Source organism: Pundamilia nyererei, unplaced genomic scaffold (assembly GCF_000239375.1).
Source record: "Pundamilia nyererei isolate P.nyererei 1_Seehausen unplaced genomic scaffold, PunNye1.0 scaffold00034, whole genome shotgun sequence".
NCBI classification, from domain to species: domain Eukaryota; kingdom Metazoa; phylum Chordata; class Actinopteri; order Cichliformes; family Cichlidae; genus Pundamilia; species Pundamilia nyererei.
Genome location: NW_005187435.1, coordinates 1377989 through 1393999, shown reverse-complemented (window position 1 = coordinate 1393999; position 16011 = coordinate 1377989). Strand labels below are relative to the sequence as shown.

The 16011-nt window shown below is 39.3% G+C and overlaps 1 protein-coding gene across 2 annotated transcripts in view; it reads right to left on the bottom strand.

Annotated features, from left to right (window-relative positions):
• Positions 1 to 16011, bottom strand: part of igsf21a (immunoglobin superfamily, member 21a) — a 182757-nt gene that overhangs the window by 2279 nt on the left and 164467 nt on the right. The window contains exons 6-9 of one of the 2 annotated variants that reach the window (XM_005729678.1): positions 14843 to 15323; positions 8650 to 8735; positions 6633 to 6825; positions 4048 to 4086 (exon numbers count right to left, since the gene is read on the bottom strand). In XM_005729678.1, coding sequence (XP_005729735.1) covers positions 4048 to 4086; positions 6633 to 6825; positions 8650 to 8735; positions 14843 to 15323 — 799 coding nt within the window. Of the gene's footprint in view, positions 1 to 4047; positions 4087 to 6632; positions 6826 to 8634; positions 8736 to 14842; positions 15324 to 16011 lie in introns of both variants that reach the window. The other variant, XM_005729677.1, reaches the window with a different exon arrangement.

The window sequence follows — 16011 nt, the reverse complement described above, 5'->3', positions numbered from 1 at the left end:
CATTTTTGAAATACATCCATTCATTAATTTTCGTAACTGTGTGTTTAATTCAGAGTGAAATATAGAAATGTAGATGAGAATGATTCAATTATTTCACAAAACTGTTGTTTTTAAATAACTTACTATTAAACTTACCACATGTCAGGATATAATTAAACTATTGGGAACTAAAATGCTATAACAGCACCTGAATTTGCTTCAGCTGTGATAAAGATGTACCAAAATCTTGTCTCAGCACGTGCTCCAGCTGTGTAATCAACTTGGCAACCTGAGTTACTGTTTTAAAGGGTAACAGTTATATCACCAAAGTGTATTAGTTAAAGACATGAAAGGCCCAGACAAGAAGACATCACCAACAAGACAAGCACGCATGGATGTGGTTGCCTTTAGCTGTTGCAGAAAAGGGAAAAATCGACTGTGACTGACATTACGGATTTGGTGAAATACCAGGCGATTTAGCCCAGGCACATGCCTGGTGGTCATCTCAGTCCCCGGACATGAATCATCTTGAAAATCACTAGTTTGGGATTTAACAAAAGGACAGGAAGAATGGACTAGCAGTCAAAAAAGAGAGGTACCAGAAGCCTGTGAGAAACTACACAGAAACACTTATTGGAGATCTAAAGTCAAGGGATCCTATTAAAAGCTGCCTGCTATTGGATCTTTAAAGAGAAATTTCAATTTATATTTAGCGCTATTAGCAAAGTCAACATTATGTTTCAAGATTCGTAGAAATATAGATTAATGTATTAGTCCTTCTTTAACTGTTAAAAACTTTATTTGACACATGTATTCATTATATTTTGACACATTACTCCAACTTCTTGCTGCTTAAGAGGGTTAAATGATTTCCTATTGCAGCTGAGTAATAGTAAATCCCTGTTTTCCCCTGCTTTTGAAGTGCAAAATTATATGATACAGCAATGACATAAAATCCAAAAATCCCTGTTTGATCTCGCTAACAGTTAAGCTGAATATAAACATTGGTCTTTATTTCTCATTCTTGAAAAATTAAATGCCTGGATATGGTGAACAATACTTCTATTTACAGTGTTTGCGCTTTTCATTTAACAGCATTGTACTACATTACAGAAGAGAAGTCATGAAAGAAACCTGCTTTGTGCAGCTAATGCTTTCTGAACCTCCCTTGTGGCTGCTGAGGGAGGAAAGTTGTGAACGACCGTGGGTGTGTCTTTGCTGATATAACCGGCAATTTGTCCCAGTAGTGCCAAGACTGTGGCTACAATCACTCTCACTATGAGAGGATGACCACACTGTGTGCGGTAAGATTGAGGTTCAAAATTTAATCTGGTTAGGCCTGTTAGATAACACAGCCAAGCGATTCTGAAGGATCCACCCGCTCCACCCACTGACAAATGTTAATTAGTAAGAGTTAAATCAAAAAGAGTTTCACAAATTAATCAGGATTCCATGATAAATCACTTCTGAAGGTTAATTTCAGGAGAACTCTAGAGTGCCATCTGACATTTTACATACATTAAATTCCACTTTATTTATGCAAGTCACATAACATCAGACAATAACAACTGGATCTTTTCAATAAATACCTCATCTCATTTGGTAATGAGCTCACCCAACCATAAGATCATCATCTGAGGTTCTATTCCAGTCTACAGTCATGGATGCAAGTCACCCAGCCATCTGTTTACCTTCAGTTTTTGGCTCAGACCTCAATGCATTTCTGCCAACCTGATTTTTTTTAGACAACTGGGACTGATTTCTGTGGCAACATGTTTTTAAAAAAAAGAAGGATGACTTTACCTCAGATATACTGGCTCTAAAATGTCAGCTGGAATCATAATGCTTTCTTTTCACACGAATACTTTGACTCCAGAGAAGGTTTAAGTTAAGTTAGCTGGCTTTACAAATCGGCTCGACATTTCTGACAGTGGCTTTGACGCATCCGTTTGTATGCCCACCAGTCTGAATCCTTTCTGATCTGACTTGTGTTCTAATAAAGGTTTTTGGAAAATGTATATTATGTGATTACTACACACGGCTCTTGCAATATTGCTATTTTTGACTTGGTGAATGCAAAGTCCGTCAGGTATGACTTGTATTGAATCTTGCCTTATGGTTAAACAGCTGTGTCTCAGCAAAGCGGATGCATTTTGCACCATAGGGCGACAATTCCAAACTTGTGATGCTTCTACCACCCTTGACTGACTGGTAGAGTTTTATGTGACAGGAAACATGTCACATTTTTATTCAAAATTCACTCATCTATTAAATTCCGTTCATTGCAACATCATGTAGCTTGACAATTTGTTTCAGAGACTAGTATTCTTGTCTATGACAGACTTGACTGACTGGCAGATGTGGCGCTTCCTACTTGCACCAGATGAGGAGTCCAGCATTCAGGCATTAAGCTGCGGCACGTGTGTAGTGACCTCTTGGGGCTATGTTGTACCAATTTGACTTGCATGCAAGGCATGTCTGCGCGTCCATGCTGACCTGATTCTGTCCTTGCTGTGACACACCTGCTCCTGTGCTTACCATAGCATTTGCATTCCTAGATTTGCATCCTTAAGATAGGAAGGGAACAGGAGAGGAAGACGGGGGGGGGAACAAATGGCAAAATGAAGAGTAAAAAAAATGGATAGTGGGAGAAAGGTTTATAGGAAACAGGAAAAAATAGTAAAGTGCTGCTGGACTACAAGGCTGTTCAAATTTTGCCTGACTTTAAGCTTAAAGACAGCACTGCATGCCATCTGCTTGGGAAGCTGTTCCCACTGTTTACTGGGACAAACATAGGCAGTGCACACATGCACTGAGGATTATACTTCAGGCAAATATATCATTCAGATGTGTTTTCCAGTTAAGCAAAATCAAATCCTTGCAATATATATATATATATATATATATATATATATGTATGTAAGGCATAACATAGGTTCTTTATTCCTTTTGCATCTAAAAGTAAGAGAAGTTACAATTTACAACAGCTAATAAATACACTCCTGTGTGAACTAATCCACAAATAGTGTCATGCTGTACTTCATCACTTTTCGGAGCATGGGGGGAAATTACACTAAAAAGAGTCTCCATATGTTTAACTGAGTTATCCCTATTTCTGTATCTAAACCCTGATTTCTGTCTCTATATGATTATGTTCTTATTTGAGTCTTGGTGAGTCATGATTCAGAAACCCACCAGTCAAGAATCCAGAGTCTGGCTTTTAACCAGCTCTGAATGTTTTCTTATACTACAGCATAATCTGCACTCCACATGAGGCCGACGTGATGGAAAATCTGCATCAAAAACAGAGATTGTGAGCTAGGCTCAAGAGAAAAAAACAGGAAAAATAAATATGATGGAGGAGGGAAAATAGAAAAAGCAGAGAGAGGGAAATAAGGTGGTGACAAAAGGAAAAGAGCTACCAAAAATGGATGAAGCACTAAGAGAAACTGGCACTGGGAGATAGAAAGTGAGTACAAAAGCCAGGGAGATAGAACTGGAAGACAAACAGAAAAAAATTAGAGCTAAAAGAGAGAGGGAGGGGCAAGAAAACAGGAAAGATGGAAAGGTTGTTGTCACAGCCCTGCGGCTTCTCCTGACAATCCCTCATCTTTACATATGATAATCTCAGAAGCCGCAAATGAGGCACCAATGCATATATGAAACACCGATAATCTCACACTTAGCCATAAGTGACAGGCACGGTTAGTCAGTGGAAGGGTTTGTTGCTTGCTGGTACTGAACATCAGCAAAGATTAATCCTGAATGAATCACTCTCATGCAGTTTATCTGGGGCAAAGTATTCAGGGCAGAATCAAAAAACATCCACCTGTCAATATGCTGAATGTCGAAACCGCAGTCAGCTAAAGAATTTGGTACTTTGATCAGTGCTACGTTTCTGCACACATTTCCTCACTGAACCGACTGCAGTGTCACAGTTGGTTCTCATATTACATACAGCATGTCTGAAAATGTGATGATCAAACAATACAGCCAGAATTATGAGATGCATTATTATGAAAAACACATACACTGAATGCTTGTCAGCTCTGTGGTTGAAATACTTACTGTTTAGATTCTGTGTGTTTTTCATCATGCTTGGATTTTCTGTTGAAAGGACAAAAAAAGAAAGATCAGGGAAACAATCAACCATTAATGTAGACACAGTTTATGTATAGAACTGAATTATATGCAAACAAAGAAGGAAAACTTCAGCAGCAATATCTGACAAAAGCTGTAGCTTTTAGTGACACTGAACTATGAAGTTCCTGTAGCACATGCTAAATGGCAGGTCCCCAGTCGGAAAGGCTGGGGCTGCAAATGGACCTGGGAACACACAGCACTGCAAAACAACAACCTAGACAAATTTTTAGCAGCACTGAGATCCGTGAACTAAAGCTGTGGCAAGGCAGTCTTAGAAAGACGTTTGGAGAAACCTACTGCACCTTTAATAAGCAGCACTGGTGTCTACCCTGCACAATCCTCTCTGACCATGTAGTTTCAAAGACCTCATAGGGATGAAGTAATTGCAAAAAAGGGAGCAGTGGGTTTTCAGAGCATTGACAACAACCTTTAATTCCACTTTGTGAGCTATTTTTGGATGTTAGATGTTGTATATGAGCAGGTGGAAGCCACATATAAAGCACAGTGTGAAACTTTACTTGTTTCATTGCAACCATATTAAGATAGAAGCTCCTCTGAGATGCCCAGAGAAATTAGTGTCTGCACTCTCCATATGCACGCTTGTGTTTGCCTGCCCAGCACATTTGCATAGGCATACATATTTGCGTGTCTCTGCATGTGTGTGAAGTACAGTTGTCTGCCTGTGTGTTTGTCCCTACCGGGTTTCTCATTTCTGCTGACTCACTTCAAAGTAATCTGACTGGATATTATCACTGAGGGTGGCTAGAAATGTACATCATCAAGACGTGAACGCTGCTTGTCATTGGCGGAGCGTCTCTATAGCAAGCTATCATTATACTCTATTATTCTTGATGATGTATACTGAACATTTAGTGAAGTGAGCAGAGCCCCCAAGTACTTCTATCTCTTCATCCCCCCTACCCCGGCAGGTGTCTCATCTCAAGGCCATGGGGGATGGTGCCAAGGTCACTTAATCACCATTTACTTCCCCTTAGAGTGAGTGAAGGCAATCTACAAGGAGAAGGCAGACAGATGGGCCATACTAGGCACATAGCCCATGACACCTGAGGATGCATCAGGGTGTTAAATAGACATTAGTGCACTTCCTAGCAAAACGCTTCTCAAGGTAACGCCCGCCTAAAGTGGCACTTTTCCCTTAAAGTGGCTTCTTATTAGACCTGCCCAGTAATTTGTACATTTGTGACACACTTAAACCCTGTTCAAAGGAGTGTTTCAGGTGCAGAGATAGAAAGAAATGAGGATAACATGTTCTTTGTTTCAGAGTTGCTCAAGTACAAAAATGGTGTCAAGCTGCATACTACACATTTCTAAACTTCCCAAAAAAATCTCCCAGTTTTTCTTGCTTAACTTGACATCTGTATAGTACAAGTGTCAAAAATTCTCTTTACACAAGGACTGCGTAAGAGGAGTGGCTGTATCTATCTATAGTTATCGCACTTCCAAATACAGGGCTCTGTTACATGAATGCGTCACAGTAGCTCCACTCAAAGATGACCCAGCATCTTTTTGCATCTGGTATGCATGCAGGCTTGGCAGCGTTGCTGCTACAGAGAAATTATAGACAGTCATCAAGAAAGATGTGCTTAGTTTTTACAGGTAGCATTGAACATACATTTAAAAAGGTATTATTTTAGCTGACTTAAAGACAAATAATGTCTGCCTACTTCTGGCTGTAACTCTGCTGTAGCCTTTTTAGCCATGAGGTCATTCAAATAAACCAATTTAATTTCTGGATATCATTTACAATATGACTTTTCAGGGAAAAGTGAGTCAGGGGGTATGTTTCAACACGGGACCGACAGATTAAATTGTCAATGCACTCGTGCAAAGTGACATTTAGCTGTAACAGAAGTCATTTCATTGGAACTCTCAGAAAGGCAGATCCCAGTTCTTCCATGAGTGTCCAGTGCAAACAGAGCCAGAGGAGCAGGGCACACAGACATAACAGAACCTGTAAGCATTCCAGCTCCCACATCAACACCAGCAAATGAAGTACTTTTCTAACATTGCCAACAACAAAGTCTTTTGATTTTAGCATGAGCCTTTGATACCATAGTTGTGTTTTGGTGTTTAAGTGAGAACAGCTGAGGACATGCCATTAATGGAATAGTCACTAAATCCCTTGCTAGAGAATAGTTATTCTCAAAAGTGCTGCCCTTAAAAGAATGCATTGTGGAAGCAATTACAATCTCTTATTAATCACACACTCAACAGCATTAATGATTTATACCTAAAAGCGGTCACATAAATCTCTTAAGTATTCTTCAAAGATATTATAGATACATTAAAACGAATTTTGTAGAATTACGCAATTTTCTTTGACATTTAAATGTGTAAAATGTGTGCCTGTGAAATTGTGACAAACATTATTTCATATTTATTGTCCCCTAAATAATTCATCAAAATTAAATATGATTTCAGTTTAACTGCTAGTGTAGCAGCTGCTTCAGAATGGGACCAGAGTATGTTGCAGAGTTCAGCGTACATACCGAAGACTATGAGGCGAGTGTGCGTATCTGTGGAACCCAGAGGATTCTGGGCTGTGCAACGATACATGGAGCCGTTAAGCTCAGCTGGCACTCTCTCCAAAATCAGCTCCCTCCCCTCTCGCTGAGTGCTCCCATCCAGCAGGCGGCCCCCCACCCTCGTCCAGGTGAAGAGTGGCTCAGGGAAAACCTCGTTCTATCAACACCCAAATGGAATGGAAAGAAAAAAATGCAGATGAATGGTGTTGAAAGGGCAGAACAAAGAAAGTCTGTGAGTGTCAGCCAAGAGATTAACAGCAAAGTATACATGAATAATACAAGCTCCAATTTCCCCCTAATGCAAAGGCAAGTTAACAACATGCATTAATAATCATGCTTCACTTTACAACAGTTTTACACAGATAGGCGTTTGTATCACTCTAACTATGCATCCTCAAAGGAAAAATTACATGACAAAAAAAGAGACATTTAAAAGATTTCTAAAGAACATGCTCCAGTCTCCAGGGCTCCAGAGGACCAGAGCCCCGACTTAGGGATGTATTGAAATGTCAGCACCATAACCTCACATTTTGAGAAAAACATACCACATGAAGTTAGTGTAGAACTGAAGTCCTGTATGTGCTATCACTAACTGTGCTGAAAAAGTAACCGTCAGTGTGGCTGTTTCTGCTCAAGAGTAGTTTTTCCTACAGAGGTCCATGAACTCAAGAGCTAGCTTATTTGGCAAATTCACAAATGCAGAGTGAAGCAAAACAAACAACATTTTCAGCTACTGCAGTTTGCCCTTCTTCCACAGTTTTTCAAGCACAGTGTATACTCTACTATAGATGTGAGCAAGTCTACTGTGTTTTAAGACAGAACAATCTTAAACTTGAACTTGTTGCACTTGTTTTTAAGACAATGATGTAATGAATACTGCTGTATAATAATACAAATATAATTAAAAACATATTCAAGACTGACAAACAAACAACACATCAATGAGAAGGAACAGAAAAAAAAATCCTCTGTAAAAGAAGCATCAATAACAAATTCTGCAGAGGAACATCTTATTTCATCACAAAGGCAGGCAGCAAAATTATTAGTCTTGGCACAGTATCGTATCTATTGTGAAACCCCAAAGCCTAGGGCCCGGGGAAGGATAAGGGAAATCTGCTTTCTGATCAATCTGTACGCACTGATGCCTACGCTGCCGAAGGGCCCAACTGGCTGCGTGCCACAGTCAAGCCTGTTTATAATAACCAAACTTAACCCTGTTAAAAAAAAAGCTTTAAAATAATCTTAAGGTCACTGGGCAGACATGCACGTATAAATCTTTGACGTCAATAACTCAGTGTACTAAACTGACAACAACAACAATGCAGAATTTTAACTTCGTTCCATAAAATTTCATAAATTTCATTTCATTAAATTAAATTTGAACTCTGAAGTATGATTCCTATAGACTACAAAGTAACAAAGGGCACCTGCGCTGTGCACCATTAGGCTGTTTTATATCAGGATTAGCCATATTTGCTTCACCTGACTGACTCTCAATGTGTCATTTCTGTCAAAGATATCAGGACCACCCAGAGACCATTCACACAAAAGACACCTGCTCCTATTTGGGAAAAGAAATCAGGAAGTCTGAAAGCAGCATCAAAGCTGATAGCATAGTTTCCAACCTAACATAAGCATGTACTTTTGAATTTAGTCATTTTAATTCTTTAGTTTTAGTTTTACATTTGAGGATTTATTGAAAACAAACATTCTGAAAAGCTGCAATGTTTGGCATTTTGGGTGTACTAACTTTACTAACTTTAAGCAAAATGTTGAAATGTAAATCCATTTTTTTCAAAATAAATATTGCACATGCTTGAATAAATAGGTTAAAGAAAATATGCCTGTGCCCAGCAAGTGGTCACTAAAGAGGAAAACTAAACAGGCTTCACTGCACATGTGCACCAATCTCCTCCTATTGCAGACTTAATTAGTCTTTCATTTTCTTAAAACCCCATGCACTTACCCCTGGCGATCCTACCTGGAATCCTTGCACAGTGATGCGCACTGTGTCCCCTACCTTTGCCCTGCTGGGGGACATCAAAAGTTTAGGACCCTTTGGAGCAGCTGAAAAGAAAAAAAGACAGAGAGACAAAGGTCATTGTACTGAATATGGGGAGCAAATCCTGCTGGATACCTGTTTGGTCGCAGAGGGAGGGATACAAATACAATTTCCTGTCTATTAAGGTCACAGGCCGAGAGGCGAGGGACCTTCAGGTTCTTTCATCCAAAGAACTGTGCTGGATTTATTCCCCTTTGGAGAGAAAAGGAACTAAATTGGGTAGATACTCATTACTAGAGGAGAATGGGAGTGAAACGGGTGGAGTGTGGAGGCAGTGAGATAAGGGACACTCACAGAGCTAATTCCCTTGTCTTGGTGCGGACAGCAGCCCCCAGATGGCTTTCATTTAGACCATCTAAAACAATGGGGCGCAAGTAGGAGAGGGAGTAGCCAGATTCTAATATCATGGAATTGTGAGGGGCCAGCGATTGTCCTGCGCATGTAGTGTTGAGATAAAATGAATGATTTGCATAATGCTATTAAAAAAAATGAAGGTAAGTCATTTCATTGCAGCTAAACTGCACAGCACGCTGCATTAGGACAATATAAGCAGGTTCTGCACGATTTGTGATGATTAACAACTCCCCTAAAGATAACTGCTCCAGATGCTGCACAGTTCCATATGTTAAACAAATGGACTGAGCATCACATGCAATGAGACTCAGGCTAAGGGTATCCTATCAGTAACGCCTGTACAATGCAACCCAGGAGTTCTTCTGTTTAATTTGGTTCCAACTCTTAATATAAATCACACAGGGTGTTTGCTTTCATTGATGAACTAAAGCATAAATAAATAAACAGACAAATGACCTATACTTTTCGGCAATTAATCTGGAAACAAACTGTCCACTGCTACTAATGAATCACAGACTTTTCTTAGGCAGTCAATGACTACCAGCCTGTATCAGACTAATGGATTCAGAAATTACACTGTGGATTGTGCGTGTGACACTGTCCACAGTATAACATCCTCTCCTAGGGAATGTTATATAAAGCAGAAACAAAAGCAATTTAATTCCATGAAAATTTGCAAAAGAACCGACTGAAAAGCGATATTATTAATATCATCATAGTCATCATCATTATTTTTATTGTTGTTATTAGCAAAACTTGTTATTCTCTACAAGCTGATGTATCTGTTCAGACCCCAAGCAGCGTGAACGGGTGCAAATTCCAAAAAGAAATTTTGGCAACAGCAACCTTAAAAAAGAAAAATCAAACTCAGGCAAAATAATCACATCTTAGCCCTGGCATCCAAACCGGAGACATCATGTGAGCAATTTGACATGAGTGTTCCATCTCACGCTGAAGACGGATGGCATTTAACAGGCTAGTTTTGGCATGGTAGTGTGAAGCACTGTATTTCCACCTCCTACACACTAACAGAAGGGTATTTTTAAATACTGGTGTCATGGCGTCACATAGAGCTCGCCAGGCATATGGCTGGGAAGATGATGGCCGATTTCTGGGATTTGCTCCAGCAGTGACAGTTGGCGTCCTACGTCACCATCTTTGATTATGGCAGCATGCAGCGTGATGGACATGATACAGCTTCTTTGAGGTGAGGGCATCACAGGAGAAATGAGCCACGGTCCCATGAGACCTAATGTCACTTAAGGCCCAACTTCTTAAAGAAAGAACTGTTATGACTTTAAGAGAGGTCAGAGAATAAACATGCCCCCCAGAAAAGCAACTGCACATCATGCATCAGGTGTGCTTTAATATCAAGAGAAGGAATCAACAGGTCTGCCCAGCTGTACACCAGACTTAAACCATTGAAGGGAACCTACCGTATTAGCCGGGTGACTGGTTCGGTTTAGAAAGAGAAGGTGAAGAAGCTTGCAGCTGAATTTAGAGGCCTGACTGACTGCCAGATTGTACCATCATGATGAATCAGGCCCCATGCTATGTGTTTCTTAGAGTTACCTTACACACTAGGTGGCTAAAAACACTAAAATAAGACAGACCGATGACCATGGAATTATGTTGCAGTTGAACAAAGTCACAACATAGCGACATACTGCAACACATTACACGCACACACATAATCCTCATAAATATTCAGACATGCAAACGCACACACAGATCACAGATGCGTTCCTGAAACGGAGCACCTGATGATCAGGACCTGGCACAGCAAAGACTGGACTGTTTAAATTCCTGGAGTCCTTTTCACTGCTGTAGGGTGTGGTGACATTTCCATCTCTTGTCTAATTATATTCTAATAAATCCAAGCCAAAAACTTATTTTAATTTTTAGGATACACTGTTCATGAATGAACTGACGTTCATGAATAAAATGGTCATGATCTCATAAAGGTGAGTCACTTTTTTAGACTTGTGAAGACCAGCACCAGATTCATTTTCATTTGTATGGTGAGCACAGAGCCAATCATGAATATTCATGAAGTGTGATACAACATTGGTCGATTGTCAGACTGTCGTTCTGTCTCCTGTGGCGATATTAAATCTGTGAAAGATTTATTACTTATGAGCACTGAAAAGATCTCCCTTTCATTTCCTGACCAAACACACCTGAGAGAACCAAGAGGGTGTGTGTATGAGTGCAATTATCCAGTTACAACTGCATAATAAATGAACTGGGTATGTAAGCGATGAGAATCCTAAGGTGAGCTGTTTTACACAGTCACATTGAATTAGAGTTACTGATATACTCTAGAAACCTAGTGCCATTTAGTCTGGCAATAATATTCAACACAATTTGGTACGTGAATCACAACCATATTACCTTTTTTTCCTAAATACTCTTCCATTCCAAGATGGATCAAGCTCTGAGCAGGTCAGTGAATGCTTTGAATTTCAAGTACGCTCAATCAACAATCAACAAACGCACATTTTCTGTTCTCATTTTTTTCTACTGATGCTTCTTCCATCTCTTTAAAAGAACAAAGGTAGTGCTAAATTAATGACTTCAAACACAGCACAGAAAGGCTTGTCAAAATATTAACACTTTTGACATTTAGCAAGAGTTTCACAGGGCCCATTTCCCCCAGGTTGTGTCATCTGTATTATCAACATGCGAAAAAGGCAAAGAGCTGTTAGAATCCTTACAGCAATACTTTGTCTTGCGAAGACAGCTCATGCCATTATACCTTCAACTGATGCCGCCTGCCTCCCTCTAGCAAGTGATGTACTATATTTCTATTCACTTGGGAGATGAGGGTGACAGTTATTACATTTTAAAAGACGATTTTGTGGTATGAGAAATTCCCATTTGAAAAAGTGACAATGCCAGTCGCAACAATTGGTTTTTAAATAAGGGCCAAAGGGCTTTGTTAGACAGTAGATCCTCTTCAGGGATATGGCTGGTAATATTTCATATTTTTCTCAATATCAATGATTTCCATTAAAAGTTTAAAATCATCAACAAATTGATATAAGTACAGTGCCAACGACAGGTGAAGCCTCTATTATTTCGTTAGAACTCTATTGCTATCCAAAAACAAACAATAAAAAACAACAAAAACAAATGTCAAAGAACCTAAATAGTGTGCTAACAGATAAAATAGCTCTATAATAACGTAAAATGAGAAAATAACAACTACAATACATGCTCACTAACAAAAAATTCAGGAAAATCAGTCCACAACTAATTATTAATCCACCATATACCATACACTATATACATGATTTTTGCCTAAAATGAACACTTCCCTTGTCAATCTGGACAGAAAACTGATCCAAAAGCTTCAACAGAAAGGAGTGTCCCATCTCCTCTAATTGATGCCCTGCAGATTCAACCTATTTACCCACATACACATATGGAATCTGGCATAAGGGCTTTTTGGCATACAAGTTGTGAGGAAATAAAACTAAACCTAAAATCCCCACTACATTTTTGTCAAACTTTTTTTCCTCAGGAATAATGTGTTGCCTAACCATTACAGGAGTCAGAGGAGTGTGAGAGAAAGTGACTCAAAGTATCAATTTGCTGTAGATAGCTAGAAATTCATTATTATGGTTTTTATCATATATGGCAAGTGTCTTTACAGATATTCCTTAATAGCACACTTGAATAGTTCAAAGAAGTACATTTTTATTTTCTTCATAGGATGTTGTCAGGTTTAAATTCAAGAAGATAAAGCCTTTATTCCATAAAACATTGTCTTACTTGTATGTGGGTCTTTAAACTCATGATACCAGCTATAAAAGTTGCTGTAAATTCTCCCTTTAACAAACAAACAACACATGCCATTTAGTTCATAAATACAATGTAGATATTATAAATGAATACATTTTGAACAATTTTAATTTAAAAATTGTTCTATAGGTACGATATATGTCCTCAGTCAATGCTGCCTGATCCCCCAATACTAGACCTTTCAGTTGTATTGACTAACAAAATATCAGATTTTTTTTAGAACTGCATACAGTCCCATTGCACTCTCCCAGATATTTAAGAAAACTTTAGTTGTAATCAGTCAATCAGTGTCATTTATTCAGATCTCTTTGCTCTGTATCCATACCAGTTTGCAGCCAATAATCTATGCTTTTTCACAGTGAGACTTCCAACACCTTAATGAAGAGGAAAAAGCAACAAACATTTAATAGTATAACTTTAGCAATTTTCTGTTTCCTTCAGACTTGTCCTTGAACAGGTGAGTTACAATTCTAAGTTATTGATTTTACGAAACCATTTTGTTTAAAACTATATTTTATTCTGGCCCGTAGAAGTTTTATTCTCACAGTAACAATTCTGATAATCTTTTTCTTTCTTCTACTAAAGAAAGAAAAATGGAGCCTGGATTTAATCATAATCATCATCATCAACAACCTCACACTCTTGTCTCTGGGTGAATCACTGCTTTTGGAAGGTTTGGTCTAGCACTTAAAAGAAAAAAAGATAAACCCATTAAGCAATAAATTAATAAATTATTTTTTTTTATTTTTTTTATTTACGTAATATTGAGGCAGGGTATTTGTAAAGCTAAAAAAAATATTGACACGAAAACATCATCTCCTTCATGCATTGTATTTTCCACTTTTAAGTTGGTAATTAATTTGTAAATGCATTCTCTAAGTACTTAACGTAATAACATTTCCTATAGATGAACAATGTAACCATTGCTGCTCACCAGCACTGAAAATGGGGACTTTTAATTAAATGAAAGGCGAGGATGTGACACTGCAATGGTAAGCCAGCCACAGCCTCCTCATTCAGAGCCTCTTTTGCTTTCAAACACTGCTAACTTTTCATGGAAGATATTGTCTCTGTTTATCATGTTACGACTGCTGGCTTCTATCCAGGACTGTGATGCCAACGTACTGCCTTTGAAGTGTTAATTGGATATGCTGGATGCCATCTTTGTTTTTGGAATAAAAAAAACCCCCAAAAACAAAATTTTTAAAGTCAGAGTATGTGTGTCTCTCTCTTCGATCAGATGCTATTAAAACTTAATGCTAAGTTTTCCCATAAAGTGTGACTCCTGTTCTCTGAAATCAGTATTTGTGTAGCTATTCCATCTCCTTTGATCGTTTGCAGATGAACAAACAATAATAATCCTAATGCCACTGCGTTTTTCTCCTTCTGATGAAACGGCAAAATTAAGACACTATGTCTCTGACACACTAAAGCATATTACTGAAGAGCTTAAAGGAGGTTTTCACTGAGGTTCGAAGAAGTGGAGCATCTCTGTGAGTGCCTTTCCTATAATAAAACGTTGGTCAGTGTGTCTAAATTCTCATCTGACTTCTCTAATTCAGGCTGACTTTTTCAATAACGCTCCTGAGTTAACTCAATCTAGCAACAGACAGCTCGATGAATTGCCCTGTCATTCACTGTGAGTTTTGCATTCAGTGTTAAACTTGCAATCTGCTCAGCTGTAACACAATTAAGCAGCATCAAATGAAAATCAGTGTTGTTCTGAGTACATTTGCAACGAAGACATAAGGAGGCCCAGTCGGTCTCCAAGTGCGGCAACGGGATACGAGGAGACAGCAGGAGATTAAAAGAAAAAAGAAATGAGAAACGAGTGTATGTCTTGCGGTTTTTTGGGTGGCTGGGAAGTGGAAAAGCGGACAGATGAGCAAAAGGTCTGTGTGGGAATGAGTACAGCATGCAAAAGCAATGAGTTGGACAGCATCCTACTCACCTAGAGTGACCTCTGTCTGCATAGGCATGGACAGTGCTGGATGCTTCACTTCGCAGCTGAACAGGGCATCATTATCTAACTGGGGGTTGAGGGTCCAAGTAAGTCGGGCCTGCACCACCACAGAGCCATCACTCTGGGGGATGTGAGTGTGGCTAAAGTAGTAGAGTGGGTCTGTGCTGTGCACCCAGCGGGGGAACTCCCGGCTCACTACTGTCTCTGGAATGACCTCTGTTGCAGGGCTGGGTTCGTAGGCCTGTTGTCCATGAGTGTGGACACGTTGGGGGCTCTCTGTGTACAAGCGGGGCGATCGTCCTTCGGGATCCAAGAGGGAGAGGGACCGCTGTAACTTAGTGTCATCAAGGTCCCTGCTGATCAGTGGCCTGGCTCCTCTCACCCCTGCTGAGCTGCTCCCCTGGTCGTTGGCGGACGGTAGAGTGTAGGAGATCACTTCTATCAGCTCACCATCTCGTTTAAAGTATACCTTTAGGCAGATAGGCGTTGAAAGAGAAAAACAGATGGAGTGGAGAGGAAAAAAGAAAAAAAAAATGACATATTTAACTAGATACTTTATCTTTACCAGAAGAGTACACACAAATGCATGACTTCAATTTTGCCCTAATAGAATATGTGGTCAGGAGGTATCACAAGCTGCGCAGTAAACACAATATTGACATATTAATTTCAACACTGATTCTCATTTTAGTTCTATTTTGGTGCCAACAACTGCTGAGCGCAATATCTGTCATTTCACCTGCTTAATGCAGCTGAATGGTTACAGCCTATTGCTGTCTGTTGGCTGTTGGCTGGGACGGCAGCATACAGTGGGATTAATAGATCGGCAGGAAAGATTAAGAACAGAGAGCCCACACAGTAAATTTTGTTTTGCCACAGAGCCATTACACTCAGTATAGAATGTGAAAATATTCAGTTTTTGTTCTCTGTGTTTTATCATCATAACAGCACCACTCACATTCTTATTTCTTTCCTTTCTTAATTGTTAAACATATAGAATAATGGCGTTTTAATTTGAGAATTGTCTCATTTCCTATATCATTCTGCAGTAGCTAGTGCTGCAGTCAGGGATTTCCCTGAATATTACAAGTGTTTCCTTAGCATTTCATGCATCACATAATTTCTCCAGCTGCCTTATCTCTCAATAGAGAATTCAT